General features: G+C 49.2%; 1 protein-coding gene across 1 annotated transcript in view; it reads left to right on the top strand.

Moving 5' to 3' along the window:
- Window positions 1-16,212, top strand: part of Mkrn2 (makorin ring finger protein 2) — a 29,314-nt gene that overhangs the window by 10,669 nt on the left and 2,433 nt on the right. Inside the window, exons 2-6 of the mRNA XM_076841170.1 lie at window positions 5,595-5,723; window positions 6,935-7,116; window positions 8,462-8,763; window positions 9,981-10,195; window positions 12,142-12,252. Of these exons, the coding sequence (XP_076697285.1) occupies window positions 5,595-5,723; window positions 6,935-7,116; window positions 8,462-8,763; window positions 9,981-10,195; window positions 12,142-12,252 (939 nt within the window). The remainder of the gene's footprint in view (window positions 1-5,594; window positions 5,724-6,934; window positions 7,117-8,461; window positions 8,764-9,980; window positions 10,196-12,141; window positions 12,253-16,212) is intronic.

The raw sequence follows: 16,212 nt of genomic DNA, 5'->3' as shown, positions 1-16,212 counted from the left end.
GGGCCCGTGTGCAGTATGCATTGGCCACTTGCCTTCACTGGACCCCTTTCTCTGGCACATTGGTGATCTGTACCTCATCAGTCTTGCTGGTGTGCCCTTCCTTCTGTGGTCCAGTGCCCTTGCATTTTCTAGTTCTGGACAGAACATTAGGAGGTCAGATGTTGTTGGGGTTTGTTTTCTGTTGGATGTATCGTGTTCCAGCTATGCCTTTCTGATTTATCCCCAGGGTTCTTCACTAGAGATACATGTTCTCAAATGCTTGCTCAAGAGCTCCCGCTCTGGGATCTGGGGCCTTCAGTGTGTCAGCACTGTAGTGATTGGGCACACCCAGTGAGTGGATCTGTGGGCCCCCGGGATGAGAAGGCTTCTTGGATCAGCCAGGACTCATGCTGGCATGGGGGGTGGCAAATGGGCTATGGTAATTGAGTGGTGTGGGAATGGAGTGCAGCGTTTTAGACAGGAGCCATGTTGTGCACAAAGGCAGGGTGGTGGGCCACTGTTGGGCCTGTCTGGAGAGACCAGGGTTGTAGTCTCTGAAACTAGCAGGAAGTCCTGAAGCTCATGGGGTTTAATAATAATCCTCCTAAGTTAAACAGTTTAGATAGAGGTGTGAAACTGCTAAACAGGATAGTTACTGCTCATCTTGTCTTTGTTTTTCTTCATCTCATACATTCCTCATAATGCCCTTATTCGCTGGGGAGGGAGGACTGTCTTTGCCCACAAGTCTTCTTTTTTTTTTAATAGTTTTTTTTAATATTTATTTTTTAGGTGTAGATGGACACAACACAATGCCTTTATTTTTTTAATATGGTGCTGAGGATCGAACATGGTGCTAGGCGAGCGCTCTACCGCTGAGCCACAATCCCATCCCCAACAAGTATCTTTTCTGGGAGCATGAGTTACCCCTCCTTACAAAAGAAGAATTGGCGATTTCACATGGAAGAGGAAGGGAGGAGGTGAAGTCAGGCAGGCCCAGTGCCTGGTCCCTCTTAGGACTTCATCTGCTGCTCTGTTTTTTATAGTTGTTTGAAATTTTCCATGATTTTTTTTTTATAAGTTAAAACATGAGTTCACAGATAAAACTCCTTTCCAGAAAAGAATTTCATGGCCAGATTTCCTTAGCCTTTAATAAACAGACTGTTCTTCTGTGTCTCCTCAAGACCTCCCAGTGTGGAAGCCTGAGCAGTTTCCACCTGTCCAGACTTTCATTCCCCAGCTCAAGGAAGCCCCCTGGAAACAGTGTGTTTAGTGAGAGCTTGGGGACTCTGACCCTTCCCTGCTCTGCTATCTGATGTGGTCGCTGAAAGACCAGCTCCTGCAGGTTCCAGGGCTTACTCAGGGCATTGTTTTAAGGGGCACACACCAGTGAGCACTGCAGCTGATGCCAGGGCCTCTTGGCTCACAGCCAGTTCAGCAGAGTCATGCTCCAGCCAAGTCTTGCAGGGCTGTCCTCCCCCTGGCCATGCCGCTGGTCTGCCCTCTCAGGCCACGCTCCTCGCCCATTACACACTTCCCTCTTTAGGACTCTTCCTTGGGGCTGCTCTTGCTGTGTTTCCTCCCTTCCGCAGTAGCTAACCTGTGTGCTGTAGGAGGGCACACATCACTGTCACTGGTGCAGTTTGTCACTTACTAGACTGGTAAGAGCGCACTCTTTTTAACATATGTTTTTAATATATATATATATTTTTAGTTGTAGTTGGACAAAATACCTTTATTTTATTTATATGGTGCTGAGGATTGAACCCAGAGCCTTGCGCATGCTAGGCAAGCGCTCCACCACTGGGCCGCAACCCCAGCCTGAAGACCTGCACTCTTTTGGATACCTATAGTGGGATAGGTACCGTACTGAGCATTTTACATACGTTTTTAGAAACCACACCCTTGCCAGTATTGGATTGTCTTGATAATTTATTACAAAAGCAGTGTATGTTCATGGTAAAAATGTCAGAATATACAGCTCAGCAAAGCTAAGAAAAATACTACATAACAGGCAGAGAACGTTGTTCCTTGGTAGGATACTAATGCCTAGCATTACAAAAACAACAAAAACAGAAGAATTCTGATTTTTTTTTTTTTTTTGGCCAAAATGAGATCGTCCCATATATGCTGGTTTAAAATTGTTTATTATAAAATAAGATGGCAAAATTTATGCTATTATGTTAACTATTTTTGTAAGTCCCTACTATTAAATAGTCACATTGCTGTGTAACTGAATCTTGAGAGCTTTCTCTCTAGTAAAAGTGAAATTCTGTACCCATTAAACAACAATCCACCCACCCTCCCTCAGTCCCCTTTCTACTTTCTGTCTCTATGAATTGAACTACTATGGGAACCTCGTATAACTAGTGGCATGCCATGTTGGTCGTGTGACTGGCTTATTTCAGTGAGCATGATGTCCGTAAGGTTTATCCATGTGGTGGTGTCAGAATTTCCTTCCTTTTTAAAGCTGAATAATAATCCATCATATGTACCCACTACTACTTATTTATCTACTTTTCTGGGTGTAAACATATGGGTTGCTTCCATTTTTTGTTATTGTGTGTACTGGTGCAGTGAACATGAGTATATAGATATATTTGAGACCCTGCTTTTCATTCCTCTGTATATATACCTAGAAGTGGCATTGATAGATCATATTTTTAATTTTGTAGGAACCACCATACTTCCATAGCAGCTATACTGCTTTATTGTATTTGCTATTTTATAATCTGCTCTTTTAATAGTCTTCAGCTTTTCATGTCAGGACATTTGCATTGTATCTAATCTGGTTTGCCTAAACCAGAATATAATCCAGGATTTAAATATTGCACCTGGTTATTCTGTTCCTTGTGTCCTGTCTACTAACCTATCATAGTCCCCCTTTTCCCCTGCTATTAACAGCTTTATTAAAGTATAATCACATGCAAAGAATTTGCCTGTTGGGAATATACGATTCTAAGATTTTTTTAGTACTATCACCACAGTTAAATTTTAGCATATTTCCATCGCCCTCCCCCCAAATCCCTTGAACCCATTAGCACTCATTCCACACTTACCCTCTTCCAGCACTCAATCTACTTTCGCTCCTTTAGATTTGCTTTTTCCTTTCTTGGGAGTGGGTTGGGGGAGTACTGGGGATTGATCCCAGGGCCTTGTACTTGCTAGGCAAGCACTTTACCACCTAGCTGCGTCCCTAGCCCTAGATTTGTCTTTTCTGATTGTTGCTGTTGCATGTAAATAGAATCAGAAGCACGTGGCCTTTTGTGTCCGCCCCTTTCACGCAGCATGATGTTTTCAAAGTTTGTGCTGTGCATGAGTCCCTCAGTACTTCAGTTATTATTGCCTTTTATGGCTGAATAGCAGCCCCTTGTATGGGTGTGTTACTTTTGTTTCTCCAGACACCAGCTGATGGTTATTTGGGTATTTTCATTTTTTTGTTATTATGAACAATACTGCTGTGAACATTCACATAACAGATATTTTTGCATGTGGACATGTTTTTATGTTCTTGGGGAAATACCTAGGAGTGGAATTGTTGGATCGTATGGTAGATGTGTTTGTTTTAACATGTATTGTGTTTATGTTGGGTGCTTCATATGGAGTCGCATCAGCAAACAGAGTATGAGTCAAAGCTTTTCCACACATATTGGGTCCAGCACTGTTTGCTGCCTGGACTATGCTTTTGTCTGTTGAAAGCCAGTCTCAGCCACTGGGGAGGCTGAGATGGAAGGATAGCAAGTTTGAGGCCAGCCTGGGCACCTTAGACCTTTTCTCAAAACAGAAAGAAAGAAGAAAGGTCAATTGAGGACACAGTTGTGGTTATGGATAGCTGCCACAACTCCTTAAGTCCTTATCTCCAATCTCTTGGACTGGGAAGGACTGCTGTGCCTTGCCTAGGGTTCCCATCCATGTGGTAAGGTCCAGAAGACGCCAGGTGGGAGGTCAGGGAATGTGGGCTGACCTGCTGCACATCCCTCAGGAACCAGTCTTGGGTTGCCTTTGTCCATTGTCTGAAAGCAGATGTTTCCCATATGTTCTCCATCTTATTTCCTCCAGTGAGGGCAAACTGCTTGCTCCCTCGCCACCAGAAGCAACAGTCTGCCCTCCCCAGCCTTCTCTCCTCTTCAGTTTGGGTGTTTCTGTTGCTGTGTCTTTAAGCTTTCTGATATTTTTTTTTTTTTTTTTTTGTGGTAACGAATCTAAGCTTATCCAATGTAATTTTCATTTCAGATAACGTGTGTTTCATTTCTGGAACAGCTCTTTTGTATATTTGTTCTTTCTCTTCACCTTATAATAATGTTTTCCTTTTAATCCTTCAGCGTGTTGAGACTATAATAACTGTTTAAGGTTCTTAAATGTTGATTTCATCATCTCTTTCTCCTGGTTATGTGTCACATATGCCTGTTTGAATATTACCAGTAATGTTGTATTGGGTGCTAAGCATTGTTTTTTGTTGTTTTTTTTTTTGCATTTGGATTTTATAGTCCTCCTTTAAAAAGATGGGCAGTAATTTACGTGCAATCAGTTTGGTCATGCTAAAGCTTGTTTTTAAGCTTAATTGGCAGGGAGTGTGCAGCACTTGCACTCAGGACTAGCTTAGCCCTTGTGCTAAGGCATGTTCCTCTGGGGTCTCTAGTTTGCTCTGGGTGTTCAGCTTCTGCTACAGCTGGGCAGACTTAGAACACCTCTTTCTTCTATATCAGTTATCACTTCAAAGTGGGAATTTGATTTCTCAGTGAAATGTTCTCAGATACATTTCTTTTTCTTTTGTGGTACCAGGGCACTTAACCACTGAGCCACATCAGCCCATTTTTTATTTGAGACAGGGTTTCACCAAGTTGCTGAGGCTGGCTTTGAACTTGTGATCCTCCTGCCTCGGCCTCCCGAGTCACTGGAATTACCACTGTTCCCAGCTCAAATACATCTTTTGTTGTCACACCATCTTATTTGATCCTCACTACAACCCAGCGAAGGAGGCAGCGTAATCTTCATTTTATAGATAAAGGTAGCAAGGACCAGGAAAGGTGTTCATAACTTGACTGTAGGTGGCAGAGCTGGATCCTGAGCCCAGGTCCCCGATTCCGTTACCTGTATCCTTTAAAAATTCATAAGAGCAGGGGAGCAGTTTTTCATAAAGAAATGTCTTAGTTGGGTCTTAATTTTGCGTGTGTAATACGCCTAAATTGGAGTATCTTGAGAGAGGAACTTTTGGGATGATTTATTTTTGTTTCAGAAAAGCCGTCATTGAGTTATTCTGGTGGATCTGAAATCCCTTTGTCTTAGAACCAAGAAAATATATGTATTTCCAGTGCCTAAGACAGCCTTGATACACGGCATAGGCTCAGTGGATGTCTGTATGCTAGGTTTAAGAATATGCTGATCTCCGGGCTGGGGATGTGGCTCAAGAGGTAGCGTGCTTGCCTGGCTTGTATGAGGCACTGGGTTTGATCCTCAGCACATTAAAAAAAAAAAAAAAAAAAAAAGAATATACTGATCTTGCAGAACAAAGTGGGCACTGGGCTCAGGGGTGGAGCTTGTGGAGCATGCACAAGGCCCAGCACCCCTCCCCCACAGCAGAGTGTGCTTCTAAAAGTGTCCTGTGCTTGTCTCCTCAGGTACTTTATGCATGGTGTGTGTCGGGAAGGCAGCCAGTGCCTGTTCTCACATGACTTGGCGAACAGCAAGCCATCCACCATCTGCAAGTACTACCAGAAGGGCTACTGCGCCTACGGACCGCGGTGCAGGCAAGGACCCCGCAGCCACTCTGACTGGAACCCATCAGGGAGTCCAGTCCTGCATTTGGAGGATAGGTGTTGAGGAAATTTTAAATTTAAAATTAATTTGACAATACTGTAAAAAGAATGAATGGCAAATAATTAAGACCTCACTTTTTGGTACTCTAAAACTACTTCTAATTTTTCAAAGAATTAGGCCTAATTCTTATGACTAGAGTGTTAGTCAATTGTTGTCACAGTGTAAATATGATTCTATATCTTTTTGCCCCATTAGACATGTCCCCCCAGGTTTTTTCCTATGTTGCTGCTTTATCTCCTCACTGTAGTTTTATGTTTCATAATGTTAATTTACCATCATTGAAAAAATATTCGCATTAGATATTTAAGTGGCTTCTGGTTTTCTTGGTACGCTTGTCCCTGCAGTCCCTGCTTGTCCCATGTGTTGACATTTTAGGGTAAGCCACTTTCTAAGCATTTATGCTCAGTCTTCCTTGGGCAAGTTTCGTAGCTTATAGATGGAAGGAAAGCTCTAAAAACCTGGTGTTTTGTTTGTTTTATTTTTTAATGTTACTAGGGATTGAATCCAGGGATGCTCTGCTGCTGCTGAGCTACAGCCCCAGCCCTTTTAAAATTTTATTATAAGACAGGTCTTTTGGACTGTGCTTTGGGACAGGGCTTGGGGAGGGAGAAGGCTCTAAATATTAAAAGTTGCCCAGGCTTGCCATCCTCCTGCCTCAGCCTCCCAAGTCGCCGGGGTCACAGGCAGGGAGGGGCTCTGCGCCGCCTTTGCTGTGGTTTTTGCGCTGCAGAGCTCCTCAGGTCTTCTGTGGCAGAGCTTCCGTGCTCCTGCCTGAGGTGGGTGGTGGTGGAGCTGCCCTGCCTCCCCTGCCAGCATCTGCCTCAGACAAGTGGCCTAGGAGACTCCTTCCAAGGGACACTAATGGAGCAGGTGGCGGGAGAATGGAGTAGGTTTTAGAACTCTCAGGCTCTGTAGGTGGTCTGGAGCCCTATTTTGGTTCCATGGGGCCTCTCCATGTGGATAAGTAGCCTCTGGCCAGGCGGTCCTTACTAAATGCTCAGTCTGTTCTAACTCAGATGGGCTCATGGGGACAGGTCATCTCATTGCCCACTTCAGCTAGTGAAGCAGAGGCAGCTGTTGAGGGCCAGGAGCACGGTGACGCGTGTGCAGTGCGTCTGTGACATGCCTGTGTTTTGTTTAGATACGATCACACGAGGCCCTCGGCTGCAGCTGCTGGGGCTGTGGGCCCCCTCCCCCATGCTGGGCCCTCCCCAGGCTTCCATAGTCCTCGCCCTTCTGCCGACCTCACCACATCTGTCGTGAAAACCCAGTCCCAGGAGCCTGGGAAGCGGGAGAAGAGAACACTGGTGCTCAGAGACCGAAGTGAGTGAGCCGAATTGTTACCTCTCAAAAAAAACTGCCTCGCTTGTCCTTGGGGCTCAGTCCTAACCTCATACCCTGCAGGGAGACCCCAGCACTGTCCTGAGGATGGCCTCCACTGTGGCTGCAGAGCCCTGGCATCTCACATTTGGCCTCATGCCCACAGCTGGGATGAGTTCCACATTTGGCCTGGCAAAACCAAACGTGATCTTTTGTCACTGTAGCTGCCGTCTTCCTGGGTGGTGGTCTGGTTGGTGAGGACGAGTCGAGCCGTTTGTTGTGAAGCAGGTAGAGACACCATCACTGTTTGCCACGTGGGTCTGCGCAGTCTGGGTGCTGCCCTGACCCAGAGGTGGTGCTTTGGGCAGCACCTTTGGAAACCGTGAAGTGTCAGTTTGAGAGGTGGACTGTGCCCTGGAACGGGCTTGGGGAGGGAGAAGGTTCCAGATGCTAAAAGTTGTCTTTAAGGGTTGGTGCTGCCCAGGCGAGGGGCCTCTAGGGCTGGCATTGTGCCCCGGTGGGGTCTCCATCCTCAGGCAGCAGGTTGTCTGGGAAGCTCCCAGGAGAAGAGGTGGCGGAGCAGAGCCAGCTGCACCCTGGCTTCTGGACCCGAGGTGTCGTTGGACTTGGGTGTGAAGGAACCTTTGTGTTCTGTCGACCTCGGTCTAAATGACCTTTATATTCTGGGTTATTTGAGTGTTAACTGATCCATGTGTTGACATTTTAGGGTAAGCCACTTTCTAACAGTCCCTTCAGTGTTCTTTTTTTTTTAGTTGTTGATGGACATTTATTTGTGGTGCTGAGAATTGAACCCAGTGCCTCACATACGCTAGGCACGGTGCTCTGCCACTGAGTCCCCACCCCAGCCCTTTAGTATAAATATAACATTTTATATTTATGTTGTGTTTTGCTGCTTTTCCTGTCTGGTCTGGCCATTCATGTTCCTTTCCTTTTTTTTCCCACCCCCTTTTTGGTACGAGGAGGGTGCTCTACCACTGAGCCACATTCCCAGTCCTGCACTATGGGGCTTTTTTTTTTTTTTTTTTTTTAAGATAAGGCCTCACTAAGTTGCTGATGCTGGCTTCAAACTTGCTACCTTCCTGCCTCAGCCTCCTGAGTCACAGGGATTATAGGTGCGCCACCTGGTTGGGTTTTTTTTGTTGTTTTTTTTCTTTTTTAAATTATAAATCTATTCCCTTTATTTTTTCTTTTTGGCCTACTTTCTTGCTGTCTGTTCCCAGGTGTGGATTCCTTAGGTTGGAGTCACTGATCTGTTTGGTTTGGCTAGCAGCGTACCTGAAAGATGCAGCCAGTTTTCACCCGTGTGTCCTGTGTGTTTTGTGTTAAGATCTCTCTGGCCTGGCTGAAGAAAAGACTCACCCAAGCATGGTGAGTAATCTAGGCAGCTCCAGTGACCCCCAGACGAGCCTGGAGGTGAAGCCCCATTCCTACCTCGATGCCATCAGGAGCGGCCTGGATGACTTGGAGGCCAGCAGCTCCTACAGCAGCGAGCCGCTGTGTCCCTACGCTGCTGCCGGGGAGTGCCGATTTGGGGATTCCTGTGTCTACCTACACGGGGACGTGTGTGAGATCTGCAGGCTGCGAGTCCTACACCCCTTCGACCCTGAGCAAAGGAAAGCCCATGAGAAGGTAAAGTCACACCCTCGGCTGGACTCGGCTAAGCAATCTGAAATGAGCCACGTGATAGGATCATTGGTGTCTGTAGCAGTGTCTGCCAGATTAATGCCTGCACTGTCCCTGGTATACTGCATCTATTTTCAGATTCTTTTTCCTGTCATTTTGTCCACTTTTGATTATTTAGGATAAAGAGAAAATGCAGGGGCATCAGAAAAGTAAAGCAGTGCAGAGTTTAGGGAGAGCTGGCTCAGGAGCGAGGGAGAGCTGGCTCAGGAGCGAGGCACCCTGCCTGCTGCTCCCTCACATGGGCAGGGCGCACGACATCCTCCCTCCCCAGGTTGCACATCACTGGCTGGGACCCAGTGCTTGTTGGGAAGCCTTGAGGAGCCCTATGGTGGACTGTCTTTGGCTGTGTGTGGGTAGATCGCAGAGACGGGGAACACCAGGCCACTTCAAGTGAACTAAAGCCTGCCGAGGACCAGATGGTGCTGGCGCACGTGATGGAGACAGGCGCCCTCTGTGGCTGCTGAGCTCCGGCTGTGTGTCCTGATAGTGCACCTCAGGGGCAGTGGGCGGCCTTGATCCTGGAGGGAGCGCTCTAGATGGGCTCTCTGCAGGGTGGGGAGCCTCTGTGCTGTGAGCCCCGGGGCCCGGCGGGGCGGGGCGGGGCTGGGCTGGGCTGGGCTGGGCTGGGCTGCACCTGGGCCTGCTCTTGGCCCTCTGAGTCCAGCATAGAGGAGGCGTTCAGAGCGCGTGGTGAGCTGAGCAATTCCTCTCTTCGCCCTCCTGGGGAAGGCTGCGCTGCTTACTGTGTGTGGGCTGTGTGTTGTCACACCTTGAGCTCATTGCTCGGCATTCCTGGTACTGGCATGGCTCAGCGTGGGGGAGGCAGTGTCCAGAGGAGCCAGGAGACAAGGCCCAGTCCTTAGACGCTCTGCCACTCACAGCGGTGCCGTCAACCTCCAGGTCTCTATGGTCTCGACTCTAATTTAGTGTTGACCATATCTTATGGGTCCCCTGGGAATCTAGAGGCAGGAGCAGGGTGGCTGGAAGTCCTCTTTGTGGTCTGAGTGACAGCTTTGTGTCCTGAATCCGGGGGCTGCTGGGCCCTGTCCAGCAGCCACTTTCTGTGCCCTTCCTGTTGGGGCTGTGGCGGTGTCGCTGCAGCGACCCCTGGGCTCTTGGTGCTCTCCAGGGTGCAGACGAAGGTTTCCCTCCTCTTGCTGCAGATCTGCATGTCGACATTCGAACACGAGATGGAGAAGGCCTTTGCCTTCCAGGCCAGTCAGGACAAGGTGTGCAGCATCTGCATGGAGGTGATCCTTGAGAAGGCGTCGGCCTCGGAGAGGAGGTTTGGGATTCTCTCCAACTGCAACCACACCTACTGCCTGTCCTGCATCCGGCAGTGGAGGTGTGCCAAGCAGTTTGAAAACCCGATCATTAAGTAAGTCCGACCGTTCATCCCTGTCCACCCGCCCCCACTAGCGCACCTTCGTTCCCACCGCTGGGCTTCCTCATCCAGCTGAACCCGCCCTTGCTCTCTGGAGGTGTCTTAGTGCAGAGTAACTGAGGGTCTTGTGTGCACTTGGGCACTGTCACCTCCCCTTCCTGAGCTCAAGCCCCTTTTCTTCTAAAAGGTGGGTGACAGCCAGGCACAATGGAGCACGCCTGTCATCCCAGTGGCTCTGGAGGTTGAGAAAGAAGAATAACAAGTTCAAAGCCAAACTAGGCAAACATGAAGTGCTAAGCAGCTCAATGGGACCCTGTCTCTAAGTAAAATACAAAACAGGGCTGGGGAAGGGGCTCAGTGGTCAGGGGCCCCTGAGTTCAGTCCCTGGTACCAAAAAAAAAAAAAAAATGGGTGACAGTTCCTGCCAAGCGCTGGGTACCAGGGGTGGAAATGGCAGAGATGATCTATGTGGGGGGCGGGGTTGAGCATCGGGGCCCCTTTCTACCTCCTGGTCCTGCTTTTGGGCCCAGTACCGCAGTACGCATTGCCTTTAAGCCAGTCGCCTAGTATCCTATTTGAGCTTTATTTTTTATTTTTTTAATATTTATTTTTTAGTTTTAGGTGGGCTTTATTTCTTTGTCTTTTTGTGGTGCTGAAGATCCAACCCAGTGCCCCTTACATGCGAGGCCAGCGTTCTGCCACTGATCCCCAGCCCCTCTTGTTTTTTTAACCTTCAAAAAAAAGGAGCCCCAGGGCCTGCATGGAAAGTGTGTGAGCGCTTCCTGCTGCCTGGCACCGGTGGTGCTCTAGCCAGCAGTGGGGGGGGTGCGTGCCTGGCACTGGTGGGGGCTCCTCTGCAGCAGCCCGTGTCATGCCCTCAGTGCCATCTGCGTTGCACAGACAGGACCCTGAGGCGTGGTGAGGTCAGTAACTTCCTGGAATCTCGCTCCGCAGTGGCTCGGCCCCTTTGTGGAGGAGTAAAGGGTCTGCTGTGTGCAGCTGTCCCCACAGTCTAACTGCAGAATGGGTCACCTTCTCAGGCATGTCCATTCGAAGCCACCGCCCCTTCCCCTCTCCTTCCAGGCCTAGGCAGCCACTGACTTTGCTCCTGTCTCCACAGATGTTTGTATTCTAGGTGTTTCCTCAACAGAACCATAGGTTCTCCTGCTTGGCGTAGCTTTAGCGCTCGTCCCTGTGGTGGTGTAGATCAGCACTGCATTTCTGTGGGTGAATCATAGGCCATCGAACGCTGGGCACATTGTTGGTCCCATCAGCTGATGGCCATTTGGGTTCTTTCCACTCTCCAGCTGTTGGGGATGGTGCTCCTGTGACAGCTGTGTGTGGTGTGGACAGGACTCCCAACAGGTGCACCTGCAGTCACTTAAGAACCTATTTACTGTAAGAAACAGGTTCCTCTCAACCTTATGTGGACACAAGCCTTCGTTTCTCTAGGTGTGTTCCAGGCCTAGAATTGCTGCTGGGTCTTAGGGAAACTCTGCATTTAACTAAGGAACCCACAGGTTATTTCCCCAAATGGCTGCTTGTTCATTTTACCTTCCTGCCTGCCGTTTAGAGGGTTCTGATGGCCTCACACCCTCACCAACACTTGTTTTGTCTTTATTTCTGATTGGAGCCATCCTAGAGGCAGTGAATCGGTATCTTCATGTGGTCTTGATTTGCATTTCCACATAACTAATGATAATGAGCATCTTCTAATGTGGTTAATAGTTATTTTAGATTAATACTCAGATCCTTTGCTCATTTCAAAATTGGGTTGTCTTTTTATGGGTGAGGGGAACCTGTTTCTTACAGTAAGTTTGTAGGTAACTATCGGTGCCCCTGTTGGGAGTTTTGGTGAAGGAAGGGAGCCCCTGGGGCACGAGTCTGAGCAAGTGGAGCGGGAGCGTGGACAGTGTGGCCCTAACCTGGTTTTATTTCAGGTCTTGTCCGGAGTGCCGTGTGATATCAGAGTTCGTGATTCCAAGCGTGTATTGGGTAGAAGATCAGAATAAAAAGAACGAGTTAATTGAAGCTTTCAAACAGGGAATGGGGTAAGTGCTTTGAGTGGAGATGGGACCTGGTGCTGCCCAGCCACAGTGTTGACCTCTGGCCTGGCTTTCAGGCCTCCCTAAAGTGCTGGGGTGCAGAGAGGAGTGAGGTATGGGGAGGTCTTAGTTTTGGAGCTGAGGTCGACTGTTCATTCAACAAAGAGCTGTCAGTGTGTCGTGTCACAGGCTGGATGAGCACCAGAGACAGTAGCAGAAAGCCCAGCCTTGTGCATAATATAATCAGGAGCAAACAAGATGGGTAGTCAGGGGTGGGAAGTGCGGAGGGCTTAGTCTCAGGGCAGGAGACCCTGGAGCGTCTCGGTGAGGTGGCCTTGGAGCACTCAGAGCCCATGAGAGGAAACTTCTGGATGGAGGGAATGGTCCCTGCAGGCCCTGAGGCAGGAGGCTGGCTGGCTGGTAGATAAGTAGGGGCAGTGATAGGGCTCTATAGGTCTCTGAGCAGGTGGAAAGCCATCCTGGGGTCTGATCACAAGAGTGACGTCTGGTCATACCCTGGAGTGATATCTGTGGCTGATCGGAGAATATATCGTACGAGGAGGCAGAGGTGGAAATGGGGACAGCAGGACAGCTTAGTGCACATAACCCAGGGGGCGATGGCTGCAGCCCTCACCTGGGCAGAGGAGCGGACATGGCGAGGAGGCCCAGACTGGGTTTTTCTGGGGACTTGCTGGTGGGTTGGAGTGAGGGGAGGAGAGAGTGAGTTCCAGCATGAGCGCTTTTCATTTGCTCCTGCGTTTCCATCCTTGCTCACCAGTGTGCCCTGTCCCTGTGATGTTGTGGGTTTACCACCCAGAAACACGGAGAGGCACTGCTGCCTGCCGCTCAGTGCCCTGTCACCACAGGCTTGCTGTGGGTGTGTGTGGGCCACACAGGTCACAGCGACGTCTGTGCTTTGGTTAGGATGACTGAGCTTTGGGCCCTCTGTTAGGAAGACTGTTGTTTAGCTGAACCGGGCACATGAACTCCCGAGGGCTGCTGTAGCCATTGTCCACGCACTAGGTGTCTCCAAACCACAGACATGTATTTTCTCACAATTCTGGAGCCTGGGAACCTGAAACCCAGGTGTGGGCAGGGCTGGCTACTTCTGGAGCCCCTGGGGGAGAGTCTGCACCTCCCCTGGCTGCTGGTGGTGCTCGCAGTCCCTGATGTCCCTTGGCTGTGAAGCACCACCTTGTCTGAGTGTCTTCCTCTGTGTCCACCCTCTGCCTCCTGCAGGGATAGCAGGTCGGTTTAGGGCTCACCTGGTGTTCGGGACGCGCTTCTGGGCTCATTAGTTACGTCTGCAAAGATCATCGTCCAAAGCAGGTCACACTCAGGTCCCAGGGCTTAGCCTTTGGACTGTCTTTTGGGGGCCACCCCTCAGCTACTACCATGGTACCTGTCATAGCCACAGAAAGCAGCTGTCCACCACGGCTCACCCGTTCTCCTGTTGATGGACACGCGTGCCGTTTCCCAATTTTGACAGTTCTGAATAGTTTTTAGAATCACATTTAAATCTAGTTTTTTGTTTTTGTGCTGCTGCTGGGCAGTGAACCCAGGGCCTTGTGCATGTGAGGAAGTGCTCTGCCACCTGAGCTTTGACCCCAGCCCCTGAACATGGTCTCCAAGCTCATTCCCCACCAGCCCTTTTTTTTTTTCAGCTGGGCATGGAACCCACGGCCTGGTGCGTGCCACCGAGCTTGAGCTCTAATGCATGCTTAGCCAGCTCCGCCTGCTTTTTGAAATGTTTTCTTGAAGGGATTGTGGTACTCTCTTCAGTCAGAATTAACATTCCCACAGCCCCACACACCTCCTCACTGCCTTTGAACTCTAGGTAAAGTGCGCGTGCATTCTGTTCACGGGTGTACTTTTAGAAAAACTGCTTTTTGAAAGAAGAGATGACTTTGTATTTCCCTAATCCCGAAGCTCTTTCCTTTGACACGCACAGTCAGCCCTCTGAGTTTAAATAACCTGGGTGACTTAATATGTGTGGCAGGATGTGCAGAGGTCGTGTCAGATACAGTGCTTGCTGTTCAAGGGGAATCCTGGAACCTGTTCTGTGGACACTGAGGGGTGACAGAGTTCCGTTTTCCTTAAGCCTCAGGAACCACTTCTAACATTTTGTTGCTGTTGATGATAAATACTTTTTTTAAAAAAAAATCATAAATAGCTTTTTTTTTTGTGGTACTCGGGGCTAAACCCAGGGGCGCACTACCACTGAATTACATCCTCAGCGCTTTTTTATTTTTGGGATGGTGTCTCACTAACTTGATGAGGCTGGCCTTGAGCCTGTGATCCTCCTGCCTCAGCCTCCCGAGTCACTGACATTACAAGTGTTTGCCAAATGCCTGGCTTTTTTCTCTTCCGTTCTTCAACAGTGCATTGTAGATGTCTTGCAGCACCTCTGGTTTCTGAGAAGTTGGGGATACCCTTGTCATTTTCTCAAGTTACTCTCCCTCTTCTGGCCTTCAGTTGCTTTCAAGGTTTTCACTTTATCCTGATTTTTGGCTTTTGGACATTTTGCTTAAGAGGGTTTTCTTCCTGCTGTACTGGTTGGTATTTTTGAAGCTCTATTTGTCATTCCCCAAAGTGGGGAAATTTTGACCATTTCTTCCTACTCCCCCACCCCATACCTTCCCTTGTACACGGAGTGAACCCAGGGGCACTTGAGCACCAGCCACATCCCCAGCCCTGTAATATATTTTGTTTAGAGACGGGGTTGGGGATCCTGCTGATTGGCTTACAGCCTAATTTGTTGAGGCTGTCTTTGAACTCCTCCTGCCTCCGCCTCCTGAGATGGGATGATAGGCATGTGCCCTGGGCCCTGGGTCTTACACTGTTTTTCTTCTGGTGCTCTAATCCCATGTGACTGCCCTTTGGATATTGTGCCGTAGGCTCTGTTCTTTTTAGACGTTATGGCTGCTTTGAAATCCTTATCATTTGGAGGTTGGTGTCTGGTGGTTCTTAGGTCCTTGGTGTCGTACATGTTACGTCACAGCAGTCTGCGAAACGGCAGCCATGGAGATCTCGTTCCATCTGCCTTGAGCCTCTGTTTGCAGGGTCCACGTGCTGATAAGCCAGCTTTGGGCAGTTGACTCCAGCCGGGTTGTGCTTCTCCTGAGGCCCTTCTGTGGGAGCACATCCTCCCGTCCAGTGGCTGGTGTCTTCCATCCAGCCCTGGGCTTTTGGTTCTTGAAGCCAGACAGACTGGGTTTCCCAGAGTTCTAGCTGCCTGAGTAGCGCTGTCCCAGGCCTCCCCGTGGCCATTCCGCTCCCCGGAGAGCCTTCCTGCGTTTCTTCATCTTTCTGAGGTGCTTGTTTATAGTCGCCAGCAGGAGGGTCTGGTCAGTTTACTTGGCCACACCAAAGGTTGAAGGGTTTACATTTAAAAATGGTTCCCTCCCGTTTTTCCCTTCCCACATTTTCCTCTTGTCGCCCCATTGTGTGTCCACAAGGGGGCAGCGGAGCTCTGCTGGAGTCATCTGAAAATTATAGCTGTTGGGATTGTCCCCGCCGCACATTTCACAACATTTACCCACGGGGCTGTGCAGCCAAGCACCCCTGGGGGAGTGTGTAGAATACGCGCAAGGTAATGTGGGAAACCGCAAAAGCACCATAATGATACAGGTTTTCTGGTGACAGAGTCGCCCAAACAGGTCTAAGTGAGGTGCAGGGGAGGCCGTGCAGGAACCCCGAGTCTGGATGGAGGGAATAAAGCTAGAGTTTGCACCTGGGGGCAGTGGGAATTGTCCCTGGAGTTGGAGTAGATGTGTAGACAGATGTGGTGGGACCTGCAGGGACAAAGATGGACTGACGTCTAAAGAGTCGAGCATGCCCCTGGTGGTCTAGGTGGTGGTGGGAGGGCCCTTGCTGTTTGAGGAAGCTCCTCTGAGGTTCTGTAAAAGGGGTGGACACTGGTGGTGGGCGAGAGACGGGAATGGCAGGCAAGCGGCAAAAGTGGGG

This window comes from Callospermophilus lateralis, chromosome 20 (assembly GCF_048772815.1).
Source record: "Callospermophilus lateralis isolate mCalLat2 chromosome 20, mCalLat2.hap1, whole genome shotgun sequence".
NCBI classification, from domain to species: Eukaryota; Metazoa; Chordata; class Mammalia; order Rodentia; family Sciuridae; genus Callospermophilus; species Callospermophilus lateralis.
Note: the sequence above shows the minus strand (reverse complement) of the source record. Positions and strands in the feature narration are given on the sequence as shown.